The sequence below is a fragment of the Ambystoma mexicanum genome, chromosome 6p (assembly GCF_040938575.1).
Source record: "Ambystoma mexicanum isolate Mex_15411 chromosome 6p, UKY_AmexF1_1, whole genome shotgun sequence".
In the NCBI taxonomy this organism is placed as follows: domain Eukaryota; kingdom Metazoa; phylum Chordata; class Amphibia; order Caudata; family Ambystomatidae; genus Ambystoma; species Ambystoma mexicanum.
The window spans coordinates 276293832-276321466 of NC_090935.1; the positions used below are offsets into that span (position 1 = coordinate 276293832).

The following is a 27635-nucleotide window of genomic DNA, read 5'->3' on the forward strand; positions in this document are numbered from 1 at the left end:
GAGAAAACCCCAAAACGAACTGAATCCACCTTTACTTTAAGTAAAATCTCAACCGATGCACATTACAGACCTCAAAATATACAGAAATACCCCCTCCCCAATATTACCTCACCCCTTTGATGCACATTACATATCCTCAAAAAACACTGAAATAACGAGAAACAAAACTAAACTGAATGCACCTGTACTTTAACTAAACCTCATCCCTGATGCACATTACAAACCACCAAAATACACAGAAATATCCCCTTCCCAATATTGCCGCTCTGCATTACAGTAACAATCAACAAGAGATAACTTTAAGACTAAACAGAAACCAAAATGTTCTTTGGAAAGGAAGAATCGCCCCCGCAACAACTTGCCTTTCACCAAATATGATGACGACATGAATGTTGAAACCCACGTGATGCAGTGGACGTTGAAACCCACGTGATGCATAGCAGGCCACGTGATGAAGTGGGGGTGGAGCATTGCTATGGTCCGTTTCTCGGGTGGAAACTAGACACAAACGCTCATGTCATGATTCCAGGCAGCATCAGGTGAGTGCATGCGGTCCAGCTCTTTTAATGAATTTCATATGCATTTCTTTTACCATTCATCAACTTAGACATTCTCACCCCTTTGTTGTTATATTGTTAAGAGAATCCCTTTTGCAACCTCTGGAAATGCACGTTGAAGCTGTAATTCCTTGTACTTATCACTTGTTGAAATTAAATATTGTAAGTACGTGATATTCTAAACATCTGGTATGGAAATTACCCGGGGCAGCCTGTTGGTAGTATAGACACCGTAGCTGCTCCGAAGCTCATTTACGTTGCAGTCAGGCTCTGCAATGCTTGCAGGCTCAGTAACTGATGTGCAGCTACTACACAGACCCTGTACTTATGTAATAGTACCTGCACAGCCTAATGCTCACAGACGCAGTTACTGCTGTGCAGCTGCTACACAGACCCTGTACATATATAATAGTACCTGCGCAGTCTAATGCTCACAGATGCAGTAACTGCTGACAGTGCAGCCGCTACACAGACACTGTACTTATAGTACCCGCACAGGCTAAAGCTCGCAGACGCAGTAACTGCTGTGCAGCTACTACACAGACCCTGTACATATATAATTGTACCCGCACAGGCTAATGCTCGCAGACGCAGTAAATGCTGACAGTGCAGCCACTACACAGACCCTGTACATATATAATAGTACCCGCGCAGGCTAATGCTCGCAAACGCAGTAACTGCTGTGAAGCTGCTACACAGACCCTGTACATATATAATAGTACCTGCGCAGTCTAATGCTCACAGATGCAGTAACTGCTGACAGTGCAGCTGCTACACAGACCCTGTACATATATAATAGTACCCGCGCAGGCTAATGCTCGCAAACGCAGTAACTGATGTGCAGCTACTACACAGACCCTGTACATATATAATAGTACCCGCGCAGGCTAATGCTCGCAAACGCAGTAACTGCTGTGCAGCTGCTACACAGACCCTGTACATATATAATAGTACCCGCGCAGGCTAATGCTCGCAAACGCAGTAACTGCTGTGCAGCCGCTACACAGACCCTGTACATATATAATAGTACCCGCGCAGGCTAATGCTCGCCGACGCAGTAACTGCTGTGCAGCTACTACACAGACCCTGTACATATATAATAGTACCCGCACAGGCTAATGCTCGCAGACGCAGTAAATGCTGACAGTGCAGCCACTACACAGACCCTGTACATATATAATAGTACCCGCGCAGGCTAATGCTCGCAAACGCAGTAACTGCTGTGAAGCTGCTACACAGACCCTGTACATATATAATAGTACCTGCGCAGTCTAATGCTCACAGATGCAGTAACTGCTGACAGTGCAGCTGCTACACAGACCCTGTACATATATAATAGTACCCGCGCAGGCTAATGCTCGCAAACGCAGTAACTGATGTGCAGCTACTACACAGACCCTGTACATATATAATAGTACCCGCGCAGGCTAATGCTCGCAAACGCAGTAACTGCTGTGCAGCTGCTACACAGACCCTGTACATATATAATAGTACCCGCGCAGGCTAATGCTCGCAAACGCAGTAACTGCTGTGCAGCCGCTACACAGACCCTGTACATATATAATAGTACCCGCGCAGGCTAATGCTCGCCGACGCAGTAACTGCTGACAGTGCAGCCACTACACAGACCCTGTACATATGTAACAGTACCTGCACAGCCTAATGCTCACAGACGCAGTAACTGCTGTTCAACTTCTACACAGACCCTATACATATATAATAGTACCCGCGCAGGCTAATGCTCGCAGACGCAGTAAATGCTGACAGTGCAGCCACTACACACACCCTGTCCATATATAATAGTACCTGCACAGGTTAATGCTCGCAGACGCAGTAACCGCTGTGCAGCTGCTACACAGACCCTGTACATATATAATAGTGCCTGCACAGGGTAATGCTCGCAGACGCAGTAACTGCTGTGCAGCTGCTACACAGACCCTGTACATATATAAGAGTACCTGCGCAGGCTAATGTTTGCAGACTCAGTAACTGATGTGCAGCTACTACACAGACCCTGTACGTATGTAATAGTACCCGCGCAGACTAACGCTCGCAGATACAGTAACTGCTGTGCAGCTGCTACTCAGAGCCTGTACTTATGTAATAGTGCCTGCACAGGGTAATGCTCGCAGACGCAGTAACTGCTGTGCAGCTGCTACACAGACCCTGTACATATATAAGAGTACCTGCGCAGGCTAATGTTTGCAGACTCAGTAACTGATGTGCAGCTACTACACAGACCCTGTACGTATGTAATAGTACCCGCGCAGACTAACGCTCGCAGATACAGTAACTGCTGTGCAGCTGCTACTCAGAGCCTGTACTTATGTATTAGTGCCCGTGCAGGCTAATTCTCACAGACGCAGTAACTGCTGTGCAACCGCTACACTGACCCTGTACATATATAATAGTACCCGCGCAGGCTAATGCTCGCAGACGCAGTAACTTCTGTGCAGCTACTACACAGACCCTGTACATATGTAATAGTACCTGCGCAGGCTAATGTTTGCAGACTCAGTAACTGATGTGCAGCTACTACACAGACCCTGTACATATGTAATAGTGCCCGCGCAGACTAACGCTTGCAGATTCAGTAACTGCTGACAGTGCAGCTGCTACACAGACCCTGTACATATGTAATAGTACCTGCACAGGGTAATGCTCGCAGACGCAGTAACTGCTGTGCAGCTGTTACACAGACCCTGTACATATATAATAGTACCCGCGCAGACTAATGCTCGCAGATGCAGTAACTGCTGTGCAGCTGCTACTCAGAGCCTGTACTTATGTAATAGTGCCCGTGCAGGCTAATTCTCACAGATGCAGTAACTGCTGTGCAACCGCTACACAGACCCTGTACATATATAATAGTATCTGCGCAGGCTAATGCTCGCAGACGCAGTAACTGCTGTGCAGCTACTACACAGGTTGTGCTCTGGTGTAAGTGACTACATATCTAATAATACCTGCACAGGATAATGACCACAGACGCAGTAACCGCTGTGCAGCTACTACACACATCCTGCTCTGGTGTAAGTGTCTGTCACAAAGTGTGTAGGGGGGATTTTTTTCTGTGAATTGTTTGCTGATTCTTGTGGCGTAGACGTTTTCAAAAAAATTGAGTTGTCTTTGGTATTTTATTTAGTCTTTTCTGGTGTATTGTTCTCTCCATTTTGTTTCCGTTTTGTAGTGTTTTTTTTTTTTGGCGTTTTTTCCAGTTCTTCTGTGAACCATTTTGCTGCCAGTTTTTTTGGTGTTGCTTTGAATGTTTTAGCTGGTGCTAATTGGTCAATTGCCTTGGTGATCCAATTGTTGAGTGTGTCTTCTGTTGTATCTATGTTTGTATCGGTGGGATCTCTTTCACCTAGGTTGTCGTGGTGGGTTCATAGCCTGACGGCCTCGTCCGATAGTTTTGTTGCTAAGTTGGGGTTGTAAGAAGATGGTTTGTAGATCAGTAGGAATACTATGTTGGATTGATCATTGAGTTCGATCTTGATTTGGAGGGATTCATAGTCTTCTGCGTTGGTTGTGATAATTCGAAATGCTTGGGTGTGTTTTTTGTGTATAATTGCGATTCCACCTCCTAATCGGGTTTTCTCTGTTGGCGTGTATTAATTTATAATTGTCGGGTAATGCTTCGTTTGTGATGGCTTTATAGTTGTCTGATAGCCGGGTTTCCGTAAGGAAGAGCACGTCTGTGCCTCCTTCGCTTAGGAGGTCATTGATTTCTGTTGAGTGGTTTGCCATGGATCTAATGTTGAGGAGGCTGCAGTGTAGTTGCTGGATTTACCTTTTGTGTTGTTGTTAGTATTGTTTGTTCTGACCAGTGTGTTGTTGGTTGGGTTTCCGTTCCAGGTGGGTTTTTCCCAGTTGAGTCTTTTGGGTGGGGAGGTATTTGTTGGTCAATCTCTTTGTCGAGTAGACAAGGTTTATGGTGGGGTTGGTTCTTTTGTGGGTGGTAAATAGGACAGCTACCCCTCTGTTGTTCCAGCCTTGGTGATATAGGGGTTGTAGAGTGAGTGTGATTATTTCCAATTTGTTCCTTGTTCCGGTTGGGGTATTGTCCATGGTGGAGACCGGATTGTGATGGTTTATTAGTTGTCATCCGTTTGTGTCCTGGTTGGGTCTGTATTCGTGAAGCTTGTTGGCTGTCGGTTCGTTGTTGCTGTGATGGTTTTTGTTTACCATGTTGTCGAATGTGGACAGGAAGCGAGCATTGTAGTCTGTCTTTGCTCTGTTATTTGTATGTCTGCTTGGGCCATCTCGGATGTTTGTCGAGTTTTTTGGGGTTGTGGGATCATGCTGGTCCGTGCCTTCCCGAGTGGTTTGGGATTTCTTATTATTTCTGTTGTCTTTTCTGACTTCTTTGTCTGTCTTGTGGCGAGGCCTGATGCGTGGGTTGTGTTCCTTAGTGGGCGTCCTCTTTCGATTGGTGTTTTTCTTGGTCTTTTGGGTTTAGTCTTTGCTGTTTGTGGTTTGTTGTTGCTTGTATTTGGTAGGTTTGGGTAGTTTAGACCTCGGTTGATGGGACTTTGTGGTTCTTTTTGTTTATTGCTTCTTTCTTTTTTGGATTCTTTTCTTTTTTTTTTTTTTATCCTGGAGGTACTTTTCGTTATGGTCGTTGATTATTGGATTTTGCGCAAGGCAAACATGAACAATGTGTGAAGGAGTGCACGTGAATACTGCCATATATTGCTGCAGTCATGTTGGGGAGAATTCTAATTTCCGTGCTAATTCCATTCAACCTTAGAGACTCCCAGCTCTTTTGCTGGACTGTAGGACTTTTTAATTTTAACCCTAGAGTGAGTGAGGCCCTTTTCCCACTGCCACATATGTTTTGACCTTTGGATTATGTGTTTTCACTTTTTTGGGTGTCTGACAAACTCCATATGCATCTACTTTCTGTATGGTGACACACAGCACCTTCAGTGCAGTGTCACTGAAATCCTTTAGATTTCTCATAAGGCTTAAAATTCCTTTTCTTGTGTAAACTACTGTTCCCAAGAATAGTAAAGTGAAATTGACTTTACACTTTTTCTCTTTGTGGGTCCTGCACGCACCATTTTAAGTGGAGTGCTGGGGGGTTACCTAGTAGCCCTTTATCTTACATTCTCATGTAACATTTGTATGTTGCCCTCCCTACTTTTAAATGGCTAGTGGCAGCGGTTTAATTTTTCCTACCATTGTGCTTTTCTACAGCAGGCTGAACCCTCAGCTGCAGTATAGCACACAGGGGTGACCATTTTATAAAAATGGCCCTGTCTTCTTTTTTTGCCAGTTTATGTTTGTGAGGTCTTTCTTGGGTTTTACTCTGTGCATCAAACAGACTGGAGCCAATTATTTGTCTTGCCTTTGGCGCACTTCAGTCCTGAGTCCTGCCTCTGTTTCCAGTATGTCTGGAAGGACATGATGTAAGGGGGGTTCCAGAAACTTCCCTGTCCTTTGTCTCTAGTAATGCCTGAATGCAACCAGTCCTGAATGGCTGACTGGTTGGCTGGCTGTCCTTTCAGGAAAGCGACCCTGATGTGTCGTTGACAGCATAAATGGGAGAAACCTGCTTAAAAAGCAAGGGTTTTGGGACTAGAGGCAGAGTCGACCACTGGGAGAAACACCCCACAAAGAAACCGTGAATGAAGCTTGCTGCATCCTCCCGGACCTTTGAGTTGCCTGGTGAAGCCCTGCTGCTGTGCTGAAACTCCCTTTTCAGACAGAGAAGCTTCGGAATGGACGACTTCTCCCCTTAAATTAGTGGGACCAACTCCACTGGACCATCTTCCCTGTCTGGCTGTACTTCTTCATTGCTGCAAGAACCAAGTGCTAGGGGGTCGAGTAATCCATAGTTGAGTGAAACGTCTGAAATCTGGCTAAAAGCTCCAGGGGTCTCCTTAGGACCCTCCAGAAGCAGGACAACAAGAGCTAGAGACCCCTCACCAGACCCAAGGAGTGAAGGAAGCCCAACCGGTACCAGAGATCCGCAACAGTGCTGTTTACTAAGCACTGCAACCGCAAAGTGCCACTGAACCGAAAAGAGCCCGTAGCTGCTAAGTACTACTGCATGAGCCCTACAGATGTCCTCCCTCTTGTCCCCACAAATGAGGAGCAGGAACACAGGGTCTGTAATGCTGTAGCAGGACAGAAGCCAGCTGGACCACCACAGGTACTGTTTAGACTTGTGGTACTTGGCTCACTGTCTTGTAGCCTTGCTTTTCTCAGTTGGGAATTGCAGTGGCTTACTTTTAGATTTGATTCCAACTGTTTTCACAGCTTGTGACCCTACAAGTGATTTTCTAACAAACTGCGCAAGCCTTTCCATTCTAAGAAGTACCTCCGTTCCAAAGACTGTTTCAAATTGACTTTGGCTGTCCTGGCTCCCTGGAGACTTTTCTAGCCCACTGACTTTGATATGGTTTGACCCTCATAGGTAGTAAGTTGTTTTAGACTGTAACTGGTGGGAAAGGCTTGTCTAGATTTCATTGGAAGATTTAGTTGTCCTCACTTATATTGAGAACCTGTTTAACCTTTTTCCTTCCTTAAACCCTTTCCTTTCTGCAACCTAGTTTGATACATAAATGCCATTATTGTCCTTGTGATTGAAGTCACCCCAGGGAGTAGCAATTGTATATGAAGCATATCCAAAGATTATCCACTAACTTGCTCTGATTCTGAAGTATATTTACATTGTTACATGAATTGCCTTTCTAAAGAATGCTTATTTAAAAATTGATGTTAATTAAATAAACAACTATTTATAACTGAAACCTTGAGTGTAAGTGCTACTTGGCTACTTGTATTTACAGATTTCATTTGTACAGCTCTACAGCTCACAGTTAACCCTCTTCAGATAGGCCTGGCTTCTCAGTCACACTGCCAACCTGTGTAGTTCAGACCTATACCGGGGCTTACCTAATACCAAGCAGATAAGTGTTGTGTAGCCTCACACAGTGGGACTACACCAATTCTTACCTAACAAGTCAGCATGGAAATGTATTGATTGTCAGGGTGCTGCGTCCTGCTTTTGACTGGGATGGCAAAGGATTCTCACACTGTGGGTGCATGCTATGTTTAGGCCTCTTTCTTCCACTTTGGCCCAACATAGTTTCAGGCTTTATCCATGCCACATTGGGGATTGTGAGGGTGATGGGTGCCTGCTTTTGACTGGGATGGCAAAGGATTCTCACGGATGCATGCTATGTTTAGGCCTCTGGCTTCCACTTTGGCCAAACATAGTCTCAGGCTTTACCCTTGTCACAGTGGGTGATCATTCAGCGTAAGTGCAACTAAGCAAAAGCAGAATGACAATCTGTATTGGTCCGCATATCATCCTACAAACTTTTCTGAAGTAATCAGTATGTCGTCTCCAAATCATTAAGAACAAACATGTTTCATGGCATTGCTCTTGAAGTAATCAGCAGGTCATCCCAGAATCATCCCCAAATCATCAGGGACAAACGTGCAATCTCTTGAAGTGATCAGTAGGTCATCCCTAAAGCATCAGGAACAAAGACTTTTCTAAAAAGGGGATGATGTTAGCATATTCATTAAGTCGTCCTAAGCTCATCCCCAAATCATCACCCACCATCCTGAGATATTTGCTGATGATTTTAAAGTAAAGCGTGATGACGTCTGATGTGGGAATGACTTTTAGTGCAGTTCGATGATCATCAGATGACCCCAGGATGGTCTCTAAAGTCATCCTTTTAGACCTGGGTGCTCTTGGGCAAAACTGTTCTGAGCTATTGTGTTTGCTGTTAGTGACTGTGACGAATCAACTTCCGGGTATCAGTGGTCCAGGGGTGAAAATCGGTTTCTAAACCATCAATCTGCCCCACACCTCTAAAACGCCAGAAGGAATCCAAACAGATTGGAATAACAAGAAAATTATAAACCTCCACGTTCAATTTTGGTAAGGTGGACGGAACGGCAGACTTATCTCTGAAAGGTCGTAGATCGTTGGTTAGTTGCAACAAAACAAAAATACAATTCTAGCCCAATGATAAAAGGAGTGTAAAGTCAAGGATATGTTAGAACATACCTACTTTATTAATCACAACAGTCTAACAACACTACGAAATACAACCCACTGTGTAAAGGAATGCAGATGATTGTTTAAAAGAAGAAAAAGGGATGCACTCTGGATACTGACAGTCATTATGGTTAATAACCACAACAGTTTGTTAAGGTTGTTCAAAGGATTTTTCTTTGCTCAACATTTTTATTATCTTGCTGCTAATTACTTGTGCTTTAATTGGGGAATTTCTTATTTTAAAAATCAGTTGTGGGTAGATTTATGCTTGTACGTAGAAAATAGTTCTTTATCTCTTAGTGAAAGCACCTAGCACATTTAATTAGTTTAATTGACCTTTGCTTCTCTGTATTCCTGTGTGGCACCGCTGATGAGACTGAACTGCAGCTCCCATAAAACGTGTAGTTTTTGTGCCTTTTAGAGTCAAAGTCAAGCACGTTAGTGGCGGTGCGTCTTAGCGGTTTGTGCTGGTTCGTATATGGTGAGTGACCCCAGCGTTTTTATCAAACTTGATCTCGTCTACTAATACGATCTCTTCGCATGTCTACACAGTGTATTCTAATTGCTGACATTCAGAGAAATTGTAAGGCCTGCCTCCGTGCCATGTCAGAGGACAGCAATTGGGGGGATTGCATATTACTGTGGTGACAGAAGCCACGGAACTTGATATGCCAAGTACTCCCTGCAGCTCATCCTCACTAGAAATTTCAAGTGAAATTACCACGACCTACACAGATACTCGCGTTCATGTAGGCAAGGCAGATAACTACAGCAGTTGCACTAGATCCTTTTCAGCTAGTGAGGTTCAGAGAAACACACTAAAATGTAGTCTACTAAATACTCGGTCTTTAGTTCAACATGCTGTTGAAATAGCTGACTTTATATCGGAAACTAATCTTGATGTTTTAGTAATTACTGAGACTTGGCTTCAGGAAGCAGTTAACATGCTGTATCCATGGCCACTACAGTTGGCTACTGCTGCCTCCACACTGATCGTGACGGAAGCAGGGGAGAGGGTGTTGCTGCACTTTTTAAGCAAGAGTTGAAATTCTATGTGTCGGCCCTTCCAAAATGTGATTAATGCAAAGCTATGCTAATAAAATTGAATACCATCTCTGTTAACTCACTTAGTGTTTTGCTATTATACAGATGTCCTATGTCAACACTGCTTTTTGAAGAGCAACTGTTAGCATTCATTGGTGGTGCTTCAAAAGATACAACAGCCTTCTGTATCCTTGGAGATTTTAACTTATTGGCGAATAAATCCTTTGGATCATGAGGCCTTGTCATTGTTACAAGAATCCAGTCTGTTGGTTTTCAACAGCATGTTCATGCCCCAACACATAATGGGGGAAACGCCCTGGACTGGATTTTATCCCAAAAAAGAAAATGTGCTGGTAACGTCCGTGGAAAAGTGTATAAGGTCTGATCACTTCTCCCTCTCTTTCCAACTAAATCCTTGAAAGTAGTTAGACTCTAAATCCTAACTCATTATTGTAAAAGAGTCTTTGTTGAGGCTTTTGACTCACAAGTGTAACCTTTTATGTTTCCCATGATGATTTTATATCCTCTTTTAGAGTGGCTACAAATCAAACTTTCGACTCGCTGCCTCCATTAAGATCAGTCAAACAGAACAAAGTGGTCAGCTTCAATCAGTGGTTTACCTCTGTATGCCCAGGGGATGAAACGGAAGGTGGAACGCCACTGGCGTAAACATCCATCGAATGTTACGGCAGCGACTTACAAACTTGCAGCCAGAAGAAAGAAGTGTTTAAAGCCAAAGAAAATAATTTAAATGCAAGAGCAGAAAATGCTAAATCAAAACCTAAAGAACTGTTTACAGTCCTACAAGAACTTAAAGGAACTGTGGCTGAGTCAACTTTTGTTGTAGACAATGATTGGTGTAAATGTATCCATGAAAGCTTTATTGAAAAAACAGAACATCAACAATTCATTTTAGATCAGGTTAAGTTGTTACAACCTGTTCAAGCCAATACAATATCTTCCTGTGATACTATTAATCTAGATAAGAAGTATTGGGAAGTGAGTTAATGGAGACCATACAAAAAATGAAGCCCACATCTTGAAAGGGGGACATTTTCCCAATAACGCTCTTTAAGATTTGGCTAGAATGCTTGTCCCATGGGTTACAAGATTTGTTAATTGCTCCTTTCAAGAGGCTTATGTCCTAGAAAATATCAAGGAGGAATGGATAACTCCTCTAATAAGAAAGGAGAACCTTGATCTTATAGTCCCTGGAAAGTATAGACCCATTACTAATTTTCCGTTCATACTAAAAAGAATTGACAAAATAGCCTTTGCTCAATATCAGAACTTCGTGGAATAGAATAATATTCTGGCTAATGAACAATATGATTTTCGTATGAATCCTGGGACGGAGCCTGCCCTCCTAGATTTAAAATCAAACATTGCAGGAATTATTGAGGAAGGTAGTGCAGCTTTACTTTTATTGTTGCACCTTTCATCAGCGTTTGATATGGTTGACCACGCACTGCTGGCAAAAAGACTGGTTAAGGAGGAAAATGTACCCCCCCCCCCCCCCCATGGCTGCAAGCTGGTTCGATTCCTTTCTGGGACCAAGTACGGCTAATGTGGCTAAGGGTAATGCCCAGTCATAAAGAATACTTCTAACCTGTGGTGTTCCACAGGGATCATGCCTGTCACCGTTACTCTTCAATGTGTATTCTAAATCTTTATGCGACCTTCTTGCCTCTTTGGGGGTCCAGTTTGCAAAGTATGCAGGCGACACCCAGATAGTGTTTAAACTCTATTTGCTCTATAGTGAAGATGTGGACATAGTGAACAAAGTATTTAAAGCCATACAGCTATGGATAGCTACTAATTCTATGTCTCTGAATGACTCGAAAACTGAGGTGCTTGTCATTGCGACACAACAAAAGTTAAAAAACCTAGATGCACGGTACACATGTTTTATAGTCAATTGTAATGCCATTACAGTGTCCGGTTCAGTTAAAACCCTAGCAATCCTCTTTGACTCACAACTTCCCTTCAAGAAACGCATCTCATACCTCAACTCGTCTTTTCCTACTGCATCAATCTGCTGTGGATGATTCGCCCATATCTGTCGGTTGCTAATGGAGCTTTGATTGCAGCAGCAGCTATTGTAAATATGAAGCTGGATTATTGCAATAGTCTCTTGGTAGGTACCTCCCAAGCTAACATAAGTTACAAGTGTCACTCGGTCCTGGTGTTTAAATACCTCTCAGGTGAAGCCTCTTTCTATCTTTCTTTGAGAGTAAAAATAACTCCCTTTAGGCAGACTCTTCGTTCGAACTACAGCGTGATGCTGTACCAACCGCGCTTCCTCCTAAAAAAGATTGGTGGTGCGGCTTTAACGCATGGGCACCTTCCATCTGGAAATCACTTGCTCTGGATCTCAGGGCATGTGCATTAACGGGCCAGTTAACAAATCAACTGAAAATGCTTCTTTTTGTTAGAGGAATAGATTAAATGATGCACATGATCTCTGTTATAACTATACAACACCAAGACCGTTTGCGTCCCATTTTTTGTTCTTTGTCAGTCTCGTGAGCGCCCTGAGGCCTTTGGATGAGTGGCACGATACAAAAATTAGCTAGCTAGGTTTCTTGGCTTTAGCACAAACGGAGTAATGGGTCTTAAAATGTCTTTAGGGTCCTTCTGAGAAGGACCAGTTCCACAGAACCACAATTACCTTGTGCTGTAGATGTTTTTGGTGCACGACCGGGTCGAGTTGGCTTCAGGGCACTTTGCGGGCTTCTGTGACAGAGTTTGAGATGAGAGTTGCGCTTATCAGGGGGCACAACGGTTTCGCCGAGTGAAGCTGGACGAACGGCTGCAGGCTAGCCTACACTGCGGCTTAGGTCAGGAATCGTCTGTGTTGATCAGCGATTCTGAAGCACTGGTCGAGGTATCTCTGATGTGTGAGGAGTCCGAAATTTGAGACAGACGCAAAGGTATAGTTTTTTCACAATTTGCCATTTTATTCAAATTAAAAGGGGTGAGACAAACTCCCATCTTTTTCTAACCGAACAAGAAAATTCCAGCCTAATAAACTAAGGCAAAGAAAAATGACCTAATCTCCAAAAACGATCTGGCCTTCACACATATATACGTAATACAATTATACAGGAATTGTTTGGCTGTTTTAAACTAAACAAAATAATATATAACTTCAAACTCAAAAGTTGTAAACATTAATCCTTGTGCTAAGGATTGAATTCTCCTTTCCTGCATCCATTCAGGGTTAGCTGTAACAAAATTCAGATTCAAGCGTGTTATGGTCAACAACAAAGTTCCATTCGATATAGCATACAAAGTGTTTTCCATTCAATGTCTCCTTCTTTCCCTTGGCAAAGTGTCTGTCTGGTTTCTCAAAAGCCCTTTAGCAATTCAAAGTAATTGTTAATATTTCCACAACCTCTCGCTTGATAAACCACAAAGTCCTATTCTCCAAACATAAGTCTAGAAATCAAATGCAAGTGTTCTTTCTCCACTTTAGTGAGAATGTCAGGATAGTTTCAGCAATCACTTTCAGAAATGCAGCAGTTTATCAAAAACAAATGGATGGAATCAACATCTCATTTCCACCACAACCTTTTACCACAATCCCAGTACTTCGAATCACTACTTCTTCCTGATCCACTCACCTACCAGGACCAACTACAATTGTTCCCTTTCCTGCTTTATTCGCCTGCTGGGATAAAACTCCTACTACTACTACTACTACAATTGGTACTCTGTTGCAAGGCCTGTTCCAAACTCTCCACACTAGATTCATCAGTGAGATTTGAACCAACAACTGCTTCTCTGATCTCTAGCTGTGCAACCTTTTGACTACTGACAATGTGGGTTATAATAATCTCCCCTTGGATACCCTTTCTCAGGAGAGTGGCACCCGGTTTGTGTCCCCTTCGCTTTATCACCTTCTTCGGGCTTTGGCAATGCATGTTACAGTGTTCCCCTATTTAGAATCCCTCTTTAGGAGAGGTGTGCCCAATTTGCTTAATTTGATTGTTGGTATTCAAAATAGTTTTTATTATTACATAGCGGTCTCTTCCGGCGTGCCCCAGGATCACCGGCATCAGGCCAACTCGCTGGTATGCCTTGTTGTCTCCTTCTGACTCGCTGCAAGGCATACATTAGTTTTCAAAAATTGATTAGCAGAGTTTGCTAATAAAATTCTTTTTCATTAGTAAACAGGTTGATTTGATTAGTAATGCTGTACTAATAATGTTAATGTCATTAGAAGTTATTTGTACCCAAGACATGAACTGAGTAACAATAAAGCAGTTTTGCGTACCGCTGAAATAAGACATTAGTGAGGGGAGTCGGGCCTTTAAACTACAACTAGACTTGCAGGTCGGGTAACTTAGTTTACCTATTCAACCTAAGAGAAATGCACTCGAACAATAGCAATGGTGGACAACGCATTTAAAATGTGATTTCTTTAAAATGGTGTCCCTACAAACCCACTTTATGATTGGCACACTGCTGCCAGCCAGAGGCCAGGCATGCACACTGAAACTTTTATTTTACATTCTTCTACAGTAAATGTTAAATAAAAGTTTCAAACATCTCTTGCAAATGCTACTTGCCCTTTATAAAAATCTACTTGACTATACAAGTGGTCAAAAAGACTTTGCGAGCCATAGAGGAGTGTCTGTAAAATGTAAAAGGTTAGCTGCATGAATGGACACAAATATATATGATAAAATAAAAGGCTCTGAAAACAGTTTGGCCAGCTGTCTCCTGCAGGTAGGAATATATAATGCAATCGTAAAGCAAAGCGTACTCTGCAGGCCGACTACAGTGTTTGGTATTGCAGTAGATCTGTAGATATACAGACCGTTATGGAACTATTGATCACGATTTTGCGTAGGCATCTACTTTGCTTTATGTATTTATCATGTAAGCGGTAAGAAAGAGACTAAGCATAGTGGATTACGTAGCCGGAAGAGAACTGGGAAAACTAGGTGGAATATTGTAGTTTGTGGTCCTCTCACTCTCGGGGTACATGGTATAAAGCAACACAGTGATGATACCCAATTTGAATAAATATGGGTTTGCGCATAGGTTGAGCACCAGTTGCAAGATGTATGCAACCTGCTGATTTCAGAACTAGGTTTGCCATCAAAAGAATTTGATCATGTACATTTTCAAAAGTGTTCACTTGTAATTATGATGCATCTTTTCCAACAATAAACTTTAATGTAACACATGGAGATGATGCTGTGTATTACAGTATCAATACTGTAATTATGCATTATGCAATAACTTCCATTTTTGGAATGGAATCGCATGAAGACATTTTATACAAATGTAAAGTTGACACATACTGGTTTTTGCCAGACAGGATATAGAAAGCTGCTTAAAAGTATTATCCTGATTATTTCTTCTTTGCAATTATTTAAAAAAGAAATTCTTTCCTAGCCCTCCCACACATACCTTTGTCACTTACGAGTGGAGGAGATGATTGCTTCTGCACTTTCTCTATATTAGAACTTGAAGTGAATGGAGAAAAGAGGGTGAAGAGAACATCAAGAGAGGAATGCAGGGCGAGCTGTGCCTTCATTCAAGAAGGCAACTTCAATAGCTAACTTTGCTACACAAGTGTCCATTTGATTATCAAACCTACAGAATTGCATGGCAAATTGCTATGCAACACTGCTTATTTTATGCCTTGCGCTGGTAGTGCTGCTTCTCTCTTCTGGATTTCTCCTGCTTCTGACTTCTCCTGTTGGTCGCCTGCCACTCGCTCTGACCTTCACTAGAGCCTCCACTGCTCTGTGTACTCTCCGATGGACATTCAATAACGGAGCGGTTCACGGCGTGAATAGAGCTCTCTCTCCTGGGGTGGCTTACTTCAATGTCACTTCCCGCTGTGTGTCCTCTGCATATCGAAGGTCTTGACCGCAGCCTCATCTATTACACAGCAAGCACCGAGGTAACCTCTGCTTCGCCCTGCTGCTTCTTCCTCGCACGGACGTTATAGCCCTTTAAATGTTTAAAGGTCCTGATCAATTGTTGATTATTACAACAATTAGACCGCAACAGCTGGGCCTGTCTTCCTCGTCTTAGTAATTAGAGCATTTTGAGACTTGGAGTCCATAAGGTTATTGTTTGTTTTTAGATGAAAATGTAATCCAATCTGATTTGGTAATTGAGAGGATTTATACTTAAGGCATGGTTTTAAAGGATTAAAGGAGTTGATGTTTTCCTTAGATCGAGACATAAAGTAGAATCATAAACACTGGAAGTTGAAATCGTAACTTCTTGTTAAGGATTTCAGTCATGTGATTCACACACCTAGGTCTCGCCCTCGTATGTAGCGCACAACTGAGATGCTTTTCTCCTCATTTTATCCAGATTCAATTTGAGATGGTACACAGCTCGCATCACACCCCCTTTTCAAATACCCCAGGTCACTGTAGACCATGAACCAAGCTGGTTGGTAAAATGCAATATTTATTTATTTATTTTAAAGTTAAAAAGAAATTGTACATTTTTTAATATGGGGCAGCAAGCAGCAATGGGGTGATAATTACAATGAGAATGTAAGCAATGCACTTGCTTTAACCTTCTAGTGGAACATGTACAAAACACCAGGAAATGGGAGTAGTTTTTGATTTAGGAAAGATAGCCCCAAGTTAGGATTTCCCCCTGCAAGGTTCCCTCAACCCATAAATAAATTAATTCTGAATAGATAGAAAGACACAGCAGGTAATCGGGAATAAGAGGCAGAAAACGGAATCCAAATCCGGCCTTACCCCATCAAATAAGAGTGGAAAACGGATTTTAAACCCCTTGCAATGTTAAGAAATGACACTCGGAAATGGACAAATTAATAATGAATGTGTGTTTAAAACTCTAAGGTAATTACAATTTCTCACTAAAGCAACCATGCATAGACCCTAACAATCACAAGCAATGGATTACCAAGAGCGTGCAATTGAAAAACAAGTGGAAAGTTTAAAATGGATTCCAGCAAAATGACACGTGTAAAAGTTGCACTTTACCGAATTCCCATTTAAAATGTCAAAAACGGTTTCTTTGAAATACGGGTGAAATGGTCTCATTTGGAGTGTGGTTTTTGGGTTGGGGATAAGTATAGATCACACGGATAATATAGAAGTGAAAATAGGTCTCTAGCTATGAAACTGGGTGAGTTATGCAAGATATAAAAAGGTGCGCTTTGAATAAAATGAAGCTGTGAAATAGGAAAGGAAATCAGTTGTGACGAGAACAGTTTTAGTTTAAAATGCAGTATTCAGACTAGACCACCAAAGATGGACACAGTAAGATCCAGGGTTGATTTGCGATTTCAACCCTGTCACTCCAGTTCCCAACCCTGGTGGAAACCAGACCGATCACTTGAAATAGGACTAATAGTTTAGGATTACACAAGACAGAATTGAAAAGAGATGGCGCTAGCACTTTAGAAAGTCACGGGCAGAGTGCACAGATCATTCTAACAGTTTTTGTTTTACAAGTTAACAGGATACGGCTAGGGTGGCTTAGAGAGTGGGATAAGGACAAAGGCAAGACAAGATAAATTATGTGTTTCTATGAGGTGGGAATTATACTCACAGTCCACTTTTAGTTTTGGGATTATTGGACCGTCAACAGGTTCTGGTCACCACACGGCTGTGCGCCTGGCAAAGGAAAACAGCTGGGCCAGTCTGGTCACCGGATGGCAAGGACAGCGGAATGACAATTCTGGTCACTGGATACTAAAGGTCAGCTGGATGGCAGGATTGCAGCGGGCATGAAGTTAGTGGGCAGCTAGCCAGTCTGGTTCAGGATTCTTCCCAAAATAATTAGTGGGTTTGCAGAATTGAGGCCTTGCAGGGAATAGGATCAGCAGTGTTTGGGTTTTGCAGTGGACTCTGGAGTAGGGTCAGCAATGCTTTGGCCTTGTGGTGGGATTTGGAATCTGGATGGAGCAGATCTGGAAAAACGGAGCAGGAACTTCAGGAAGAGGGTGTGGCTAGAGTCTTGTCAGGGACTCTATATAGAGCATGGTGACGTCCTAGACTATATTGCTGGGCCGGCTTAGCTAAGCACGCCTCTAAGCAATTGGATTTGAGAATCAATGTTGGTTGCCTCCCCTAAGATGTGACTCAGTTTAGGAGGTTGCATTTTATGGTGTAAAAAGACTTCCCACAGACCTTTTTGACAAACATCTGTCATAACAGAATTTCCACATTTTTACATTTGCAGCACCTTAATAAATGACCTAATCAGGTTACAGATTTTATGTAGAGCATAACGGTCTAATCCTTCAATCTGTGAGACATTTTTTGGTACGTTTAATACTTTAGTAATTTTGAGTATGAAAGATTCGACCTAAAATTCCATAACTTTATTAACGTGTGGATGATCATAAGGGATGTAAGTATAAAAATGTGCATTGGTAATATGTATGCTTTTCTTGTAATCCACAATGCTTTGCCATTTCTATTCCCAAGGTGTCAGTGAATTCTACCATGTCTTCAATGAAAGCCCATAAAATCAAATTTAAACTGTAACATTTTTGCATTTTTACAGTCTTGCTGCAGAGATAAGTTTGAAAGTTTTCAAAATATTTATGAAATTATCTCCAAAAGCAAATGGCAATCCTTTGTCTTTCACTGGACCATTTATCCCCTTCAGCTGCCACCAACTGTCATTTCCTTCAGAGCAAGGTTGAGGGTTGGGGGTTGATTAAAGGTTTATTGCCCCTTTCCCACTTCACACTTTCTTGTACTGGGAGTGCCATTGTCGGGGGTTTCATCCCAGACTCGATTCTTTTCAACCTAGTAATTATCATTGGGATGTAGCAGTTTTTATGGTGGTCCCCTTCCTCTGGGGGAAGCCTTGGCTCTGCCAATTGGAATAACCAGTTTTTTTTTTTTTTTTTTTTTTTTTTAAGAGCTTGCAAACTCCAGCCCAGGTGGTTTAAAACCTTTTATGTTCTTATTTTGGGTCCTGAATTAAAACAAACCTGTGGAATAAAATAGCCCATTTGTGTATTATCACCAGCAACAAAACCCCTTCACATTGCTAGATAAGGCAGGCTTTCATTCAACAGTTTTACATTTAAACAGGCGTTTTTCTCCTTTTTAGTTTGCAAAGCACATTTTTATACACGTATGGTGACAAGCTGGCATTTCATTTTAAATTCGGTTTTGCATCTCCATCAGATTCCCACACTGTCTTGCAGCCATAGTTATTTTCTTGAATGCAGGAGTTTTGTCTGAAGCACAGATACATTGAAACTGACATGGCCCAGATAGCTGGAATCTTTGAACTACTGAGCTTTGATACTTTATGTAAAGAAATGAACGTGTTTTCCCCTGCGGGAAAAAGTGAAGTTCCTTGTTGATTTTTCTCAGAGTTGGTTTGACAGGGCCTGTCATTCAGAAATCATGCTTGGATTTGCTGAAGCACAATGATCAATGATATATACTGGGCATGGCAGGGCCTTATTAATCAGTGATTTAAGGAAGAACAGATGGAAATAGCGTCATAGCAGCATTTTTTTTAAAGGTGAAAAGATTCCTTTTTAATGGGGATTTTGGACCTGCAGCAAGGCAGCGCTGATTTTTCACTTTATTTCTTTGGTATATGTCAGAACACACTGGCAAGCTCCTTCAGTGTGCCCCCTTTGTTCCATCCTGCCCAATGTGTGCTTGGCAAAATGGTTCAGTCATCTTTTTGTTGCTGCAAAACGCAGTTTTGAGGCCATGGTGCTCACAGGAGCCAGCACAACTATTTTGCTGTTTCTGCGCAAATGCAGCTTGGTTTTGGCGAAATTCTGTTCTGTGGGTCAATGTAGCCCACATTCTTCCCCCATACCCCACCCCGTGCACCATTTTCATGTGTATAGAAAAGGTCTTGGCACTTTGGGTAATTCTGGGAGAGGGAGTCTTGCAGTGACAACATGCCATTAGCTATTTGGGCATAAAAGAAATCTCATCCTCCAAAGATGAATACTGTGTCTCTCGTAAAGGAGTCGCCACTTTTCCCCTGACAGCTGTCTCCTCCCATGTGATCCTTCCGCCTGACACCACCCTCAGGGTTGGGATCAGGTAGTGGCTGCCTTCCCCCTGGCCACATGGCAGGAGACTTTAGGCTTGGGATTAAGGGATGAGTCCACAGGATTCATCACCGATGTCTTTAAGCATTGGCGGCTTGACAATGTTCAGGGTTGCCATTGGTTATGTATCGAGGAGCTCAAGTGGCTCAAATGCCCTTGTCGCAGCACTTCTTCCAGCTCTTTCAATGCAATTGTGTCGTCCTTTAAAGCGGATGGCCGTAGCTGAGGAGTGTGTTGCAGCCTTGTCCTTGGCTTTAGGTTCAGAGACCGTCTGGCACTTCCTATCCAGGAAGTTTGCTGCAGAGTTTAGGAGGGCATGCTGTGTGCTTGCTGGGTAATGGTTCTGGAGCGGCTGGAGGGTCCTCTGAGTTCTCTATCTCCCTCTGTTCCCTGTGAGATGTTTAGGGGAGGGATCTTGCTTCCCTCTTTGGATATCCTGGCCTTCTTTCACTGCCGGAAGATGTAAAGCAGACTGTACCATCAGCCAGCGTCCAAGTTTGAGTTACCCTTACTTGCTTCTTGTGAAGTCTTCAGATCTGTCGAAAGTGAGCCTTGGCCTGTTAGGGAGAATTCTCTCTTTAAGCTGAATTTCCTAACCTAGTGAGTCCCCCAGCTGCTTTGCTGGATTTCTGGAGTTTGTTTTTTTTCCTCCTGCCAAGAGTGAGACTCTTTTCCTCCCACTCTTGGACATGATTTATGGTATTCCTTTGACTGTGAATGTGTTTTATGGGCTGTGGGGTCCTTTACTCCATAGGGTCTCATGTGTTTTTACGATGTGTGTTACATAGCACCCTCCGTGCAGTAACACAGGAGTGTCATAGTGACACCCCAACATAGACTCCATACCCTGGGACTGACTACTGTCTCCCAGGGCATGTAAAGTCACCATTGGCTTTGCTAGTCCCAAATAATTAACAGAAACCAGTACAAATCATCATATTATGGACGTACTGGTCGGGGCAATTCGATTGCCCCAGGGTCTGTTAGACGAGGGGGCACGTCTCCGTCCCCCTGATCGAGTTTTGGCTGGTGGCAATGGAAACTACTTTTTATATTCGACAGCGAATATTTTCCTATGGGATTTTCCCATTGTTCGAGGCTACCAACTTTAATTATTTAATTCTCATAGCCTCGAACATACCGCCGGTTTATTTAATTAATATTAATTCTCTGGTTGGTATTTTTTGCTAAGACTCGATTCTAAAATGGCGTTTGTGTTCTCTTCTGTGACTCCAACCCAAGTCGAGCCCTTTGTTCCACTTTTTGGCAGGCTTCTCCACAGAAGCCTCCAAAAGTGGTGCCACTCTGCCTGGGTACCACAGGGGGTGTGGGAGGGGGTTTAGGCACCCTGGACTGAGTTACCTTGGTAACTCAAGTCGCACTCTTGTGTGATTGGCCCACCACTTAGCATGTTTGAGTGACAGCTAGGCTGAGTGAATGGGGGTTTTCTGCATAAAAGCAGGGCTTTGGGGACTGGAACTTCAGAAGTCGCCACAGGACCTGAGAATCCGACGAGGGAGAAGCTGAGCCGACCTACCACGACGACACCACCGGTGGAGCCCTGCGGAACCGACTCGCCACTTCCTGACGACAGAAGATCTCCCGGCTGGAGAGGCTTCTTCCCCTGACTGGTGGGCACAACCAGTTTACCTATCTTTCTTTGCACTCCAGCCCGGTTTGTGGTCGAACTGCCCGTGCTAAGCACCCCGGCAGCCGGATAGCCACTCACAACTGAACCGCGAATCAACGGACCGCTCCTTGTACCTGAGAAACTCTGCGGCTGGTTTCTTCCCTGGCAGTGCAACAGACTCCTGTTTTCCTCCACGACGAGTTCCTCTCTTCCCCCGGACGAAGCACCGGCTTGCATCCGCTGCCAGGAACAACTGCCACCGCTGGAGTGTTCTCACCACTTTAAGGTACCGTGTCCGCCAGGCCTCCCTTTCTAAAGATTGCAACAAGGTAATAATAACTCCTTAACCTTCTGGAGTGGGCTGGCCGCCTTGACCCTCTAACTGGTCCCTTTCTTTGATCGAACTCCTTTTTGAACCATTACAAGACTTTTGTGCACTGCAACCGTGTGACCTTGGACACATTTTGTTTCGCTCCTCTTAAAGCGGATCCGGCCTACTGACGCTGAATTCACGGTTTTACTTTGCCTTCCCCTCTTGTTCTGTTCTTGTAAAAGTGTTGGGATCTGTTTCAATTTGTTCTCTGCTTTTCTCTCCCTTTTTAAAAAAAATTAGAGTGCCATCTACGTTAAGCACTCAGCGCTGTCTGAAAATAAGTGGGGCTTTACTTAAGACTTGTCTAATATTCTTTTAAGGGAGTGTATATCTTTTAGTGACCGTGTTCTTGAATTGCTGAGTATTAGTGCCTGTGTGTTTTTCTAGATGTGGTTTTAAATAAATAATTATATCTCTTTTACACCAAGCCCTGGTCAGTGTTTACTTGTTCTAGTGTGTGCTCTTGACCTATTGTGAATACTCTGTATACTGCCTAACTCTTCTTGAGAGAAGTCTGACTGCTCAGCCACAGCTACCAAGTGAATCTGTATGGTACAGACTGCTACTAAGTGGGTTTACTGCCAAACATCTGTAGTCCTAAATCTTTTGCAGTGGTCCCAGAGCGAACTGCACAGGTTTCTGCCTAACATGAGATTAGTGTAGGCTAAGCCCACCTTAATAAACCAATCCTAGGGTCCTTACCAACAGTTTCTATATGCGTGATATCGTAACCGGAGTGCTTTGCAACAGGAAAAGGTAAAGGGGTGAAAACAGGAACCGGAAATGTCCAGGACAATATGGCGGAAACCTTCTCTCCAGAAAGAGCTCTGGGCACGCTCCCTTGTGATATTAAATCCCACCCATCTTCCTGACTGTTGTTGATCAAAGAGTCTCTCTGGGTTAATGGATCTTACTGTCATTGATACTGAGGGCGGGAGCTGGCTACAGGATAACACGGTTGCATATGAAGGTTGTTTAGTTTCCCGTCTCCTCAGCTAACCACTGCACGCAGACCCCCTGTGGGCCTGTTTGAAGTACCCTCCATTGCTATGTTAATCGCTGCCACTAGCTGCAGCGCTTAACAAAAGAGCAGGATGGTTCCATGGAGCTTTTGTTAGTTAATCAGGCTGGCTATGGCAGGGGGAAGGTTGGCCCTCCCCTCTTCCTGGAGATGGCATTGTGCACTCCTTGGCTGTCACATTCCAACTAAATTTGAAAGTGGGTGTTGCCAGAATATGCCTTTGTCGTGGTGTGAGCATAGGAAAATGTGTGTGGATTAGCCCCACACATTTCCCTGAGGTTGGTCTACCATCATGCTATTTAATTAAACATTTCAAAAAGCCCAGGTGAGCGCACAACCACCATGCAGATGCTCGAATTCCTCAGTGACTTTCTTGTCATATTGAAACATTTTTATTTCGTTATAGTAACCGAGCATTATCTACACACCCCTCTTCCTTGTCCCACTAATTTACATGTAAGGTCCCAACCTCCACTTCAGGAATCTATTCCATCTTTTTGACATACCATAAATGCCTCCACTGAGAGTAGAACACTCCCAGCCTCCCACAATGTGCCAGTTTCATTTTCTTGGCATCCAGACATTGGTGGCTGGGCTGCCTGCTGCTCAGTCTATCCTCTCCCTTCTGTTCTGGGAGGGGCATCTGTATTTGGCCCTTCTCCCTGCACTCCTGTCTGGGCGCTGGGTGCATGGGAGTTAGGGTGGATGCCCCCTGGGCCATTCAGCTTGGCAGGTGGACTGGTTGAGGGATGCTGGTCCTTGTCTACCTGGCATGGCGGTTCCTGGAATTGGTGAGTGTGGTGTGGCTGGAAGTGGGGCCTTCTGCTCCTGTTGGGCACACTGTTTTTATTGCTGTTTGCATGATGGCTCACTGGAGAGGGAGCACCTTCCTTTTATAAATGGGCTTGCTCCCATCGCCAGTGCTGCATGGCGTGTTGACTGGATGTTGGTCCTTTGGCACGTGCCTGGATGCTTGGTGCGAAGGAGGTGGTAGGGACAAGCTATGATTCTGATTTTGCCGCAAGGTCCTTGTTTGGACAGGCATGGTGTTGGTTCACGTTAGGAGACCCGAGAGCTTCATGTGTGGAGCGTGGGATTCGTCTCTACGACTCGGCTCATGAGTTGGCAGCAGGGGAATGCTCCTCTGTGTGATTTCTTGTTGCTGCTTTTGTTGGCGGGGAGTATTCTACTGACTGCTGCTTTGCTGGTCTGTGGGGGTGGCATTGCCATGGTGTCTAGTAAGTGAGTGGCTACACAGAAGCATCTGCTGATACACTTTCCTCTTTGTCTGAAAAGATGCAGAATGTCTGCTGGATGCTTTGGAGGGCTCTTGTTTGTTTGGGTAGTTCACAAAACGGGCAATGGAATTGGGGATTTCCTTTTCTATGCCTTCTGACCTTGAGTCTAGTTTCCCTCACCAGTCATAGCTGCCAGTTAAACCCCCCATCCTGTTTTCATATTTACTCTTCCTGTCAGAACAACTGTATGTTGGTTTCCTATTTGTTTGGTACAGATACTCCTCTCCTTTTCTTTTTTTCCCTGTCCCGTTGCTCTTCTTGGTTATGGGCCCATAATCCTTTCTGAGTGGTTGGATTATGTGATATTTCTTCTTGTTCTCGTTCAAAAACAATGTTCCACTGCTTAGCTAGAGGTTCTGGGTTTTCTATTTAGTCCTTTATGTCAAAGGTTTTTTTTTTGTCTTTTTTTTTTTTAGAAAGCGTTTTTTCTCAAGGTTAGCCATGTGGGCTTAATGGTCTCTGTTGGTTGCATGTTGCCATTCTTGTTTTAACTATTTTTGGGAGTACTCCTTTTCTCTCCTGAGATAAGTGGACCACTTGCCCTTCCTCTCACTCGAAGGTCTAAATAGTCCTCTATATCTGACATGAAACTTTGCTCTTCTTGTCACTGTAGGTGTGATTGAGAAGGGAGAAAATGGTGTTCCTGGCACCTCCATTGTCTTGGCAGGGACCAGATATTCCAGATCTATTTGTATTTCCCAGAGAAATACTGGGCAGTAAAGAGGTGGTCTCAGGGTTAGGGAAAAGTCTACTCTTCTATGAAATGTATTTGTCTTTTGAACTTCTGATACTATTTAAAAATTCTCTGATAGGCTCTCTTCACTTCACTTACACGGACTAGAACCATCCTCTTTACTTGGGTTGGCTCATTAAATACTATTTGTCATAAGGGGATGTGTTCACTATGAGGTAGCCCCCCTCTTTCGAGTGTAAAACCAAAATGTAATTGAAATATTTATTTGCCTTATAATTCCCGATATGCACATGTGATCTAATAATAAGAATGATATATTGAGATTCACAAGAATATTCTGAACCCAGAGACATCCTTTACATTTTTGTGACTGTACATTCCAATGATTAAAATATGCAAATGTATAAATAGTTCATACATTTTAGTATACTTAAATAAAAATGTATATGCATACTGTTCCCTTGATCCACTGAATTCAAATTGTTGGTTTACAAATCAGCAAAGAGTTAAAAAAATAAAAAGCCAAAAATGTATTTCCTGCTACTCCTTATTCAGTACACTATTGTACAATTTGGCTTTAAATTACATGTTGCTAGCATCCTGGTATCAGTAACAATTTCTGCCTTGAACAAAATGCACTTTTAGTAGGCTACGTTAAAGAAGCCATCACATTCACTTCAGACTTTAGGGCCTGAGGTCAAGATCTGTTTATGGCACCTGCTAATTAGAGGTTGCTATTACTGATTTGACCATGTGTTAATTAATCTCTTACCAGGGTGGCTTTCCAGCTAAATATTAAACCATATAGTCATAGAAAGTTTGGAACGCTTTTTGAATTTGTTTTTGGTATTTTACTCAAAGTACTTTGTGTTTAAAGTAAGCACAGCTGTGCCATCAGCCTCTTTAATGCCTTACTCACAATGATGAATAATGGGGTTTGTTTTCTAGAAAACTGAGTTCTGCATAGCCATACAGTTTAGGTGAACCAGCGTACACGGCTTGGGTTCACAGTGTATAACCCTATTTTAACAGAAATGTGTAATGGGCCTTATCTTTATTCATAATGCCACTTAAATAAAAAATGGTACATAAATGCACTAAACCTCTCATGTGATTTGCATTTACCATTCTTTCTGTTGCTTCCTTGTAGAATAGTAAAATACAGGTTCCACAGTTAACTCTATTACCTTGTTTAAAAAGCCATAAATATAGCAGCTCCTTTGCATTAGCTAAGTTAGTTTTTTAGTGGAACATTTGGTTTTATCAGTGTAATGCCATGTAACTCTTAATTTTTAATGGAAAGCATTACATTCAGTCAAATAAAATGCCCAACACGCCCGTAAACCAGATTTTGTTCTGGCACAACACCCTGGTCTTTCTGTAGAGTCTTGGCAGCATTCTTCTGAATTTCAAATCTGTGACTAACTGGGCTTGCTTTGTTTTCTATTCACAGCTTGGAATAGGATAATGGTTCCACATTCCATCAAGTGTCTTAGTTGAAACCATCATGGCCAGCATTATTGGCGATAGTGATATCTGCTCTTCACCGTCTACCATCACAATTTCTTCCCTTCTGGCCAGCTGCACACTTGGCAGCTCTGGCACCTATTCCCATTCTCTTGGAAGCTCCATTCACTACAAGGACAAGCTCTACGATTCGGCGAGCAAAGCCCTAGAAGCCTATATTGAAGACTATGAGGAAAGCCTTCATTCTCCTGCTGCAAGCACTGGAAACATTTGCATACATACAGTTTCTGTCCCAATGAAAACATTGGCACATGCCTCACAACAGAAACCAGGTGGGTATATTCACCAAAAAGGCAGTTGCACACATTTGCTGTTGATCAGTGAGGTTTTTGAACTTTTGCAAAGCAGACCTCACTAATGGGGAAACCGCGACAAATGCTTGCCATTATTTGTCTTGCATCCTCAATGAGGACTTAAATTTGAGGTTCTGGCGATAAGATCTTTCTATTGAATCAGTCCATTCTTTTTCTGCCATACTTGTGCTATCCAAAATGTTTTCCTGTAGTTGAAAGTGACTTTCTGGCAGAATCGGGACACCTTTGGGTCTATACCGGCCCTTCATCACATTGCTGTATGTGCTTAACTTTTTTAAAACAAGAATAGGGGATCTGCTGATTTTAAATCTATCTCTATCCGGGATCTCAAATTCAGAACAAATGGTTAACTATGGGGTTCTTTTAAATTTATGCAGAAAATAATATTCTTTTCAATAGATGCAAAAACCGATATTGATTTGTTTTCTTTTTCCTGAAATGTTTTACCAGAATGTGTGCAGATTTCTACCTGGTGCATGTGCACTATTTTCTTTGCTTGTGGCGTGGGTGAATAATGTATTTCTCCTGTACATATACACTGCAGTCCTTAGTTATACGAGTCACACTGTACCTAGGTGATGGATGCTAGGGTTTATATTTCAGTACTCAATTTTAATGCTAGTGCTCAAAATGTCTTAAGAGCTGGCTGCGCATCACCAGTACAAAGGTATAGCGTTCTGGTAGAAGACTTTATGCATTGTCTTTGGCTTGGGATTATGTGTCTATGCCTTACTATGTCACTGATATATATCAAATAAAATTATCTTAAAACAAAATTTGACCTTGTAAATTAAGCTGAAAATGATACATCTGAGAGAAGCCATGGTCTGGGCAATATTTACATTCTTTCGAAAAAGGGTTTTTCCAAAAGATTTACTTTGTCAAAAAGTGTGCTAAATAGTTCATTATTAAAATATTTAAAATACTTGAACTAAATTGTCCAATATTCGAATGGAATTGGCATTCTAGCACCATTATGTCCCAAACATAAGTTAACCGCTTCTGAAACTTAGACGCATATTTTGCTTGAAGAACCCCAAATGTCTCCTAAAATTGCATTGAGTCCCTCAGACAATCTTAATAACTTGCCCCACCAA

General features: G+C 42.7%; 1 protein-coding gene across 2 annotated transcripts in view; it reads left to right on the plus strand.

Annotated features, from left to right (window-relative positions):
* Positions 1-439: 439 nt before the first annotated feature.
* C6PH18orf54 (chromosome 6p C18orf54 homolog) overlaps positions 440-27635 on the plus strand; it is a 203555-nt gene continuing 176359 nt past the window's right edge. The window contains exons 1-2 of one of the 2 annotated variants that reach the window (XM_069626996.1): positions 440-539; positions 26151-26496. In XM_069626996.1, coding sequence (XP_069483097.1) covers positions 26205-26496 — 292 coding nt within the window. In that variant the 5' untranslated portion in view covers positions 440-539; positions 26151-26204. The remainder of the gene's footprint in view (positions 540-26150; positions 26497-27635) is intronic. The other variant, XM_069626997.1, reaches the window with a different exon arrangement.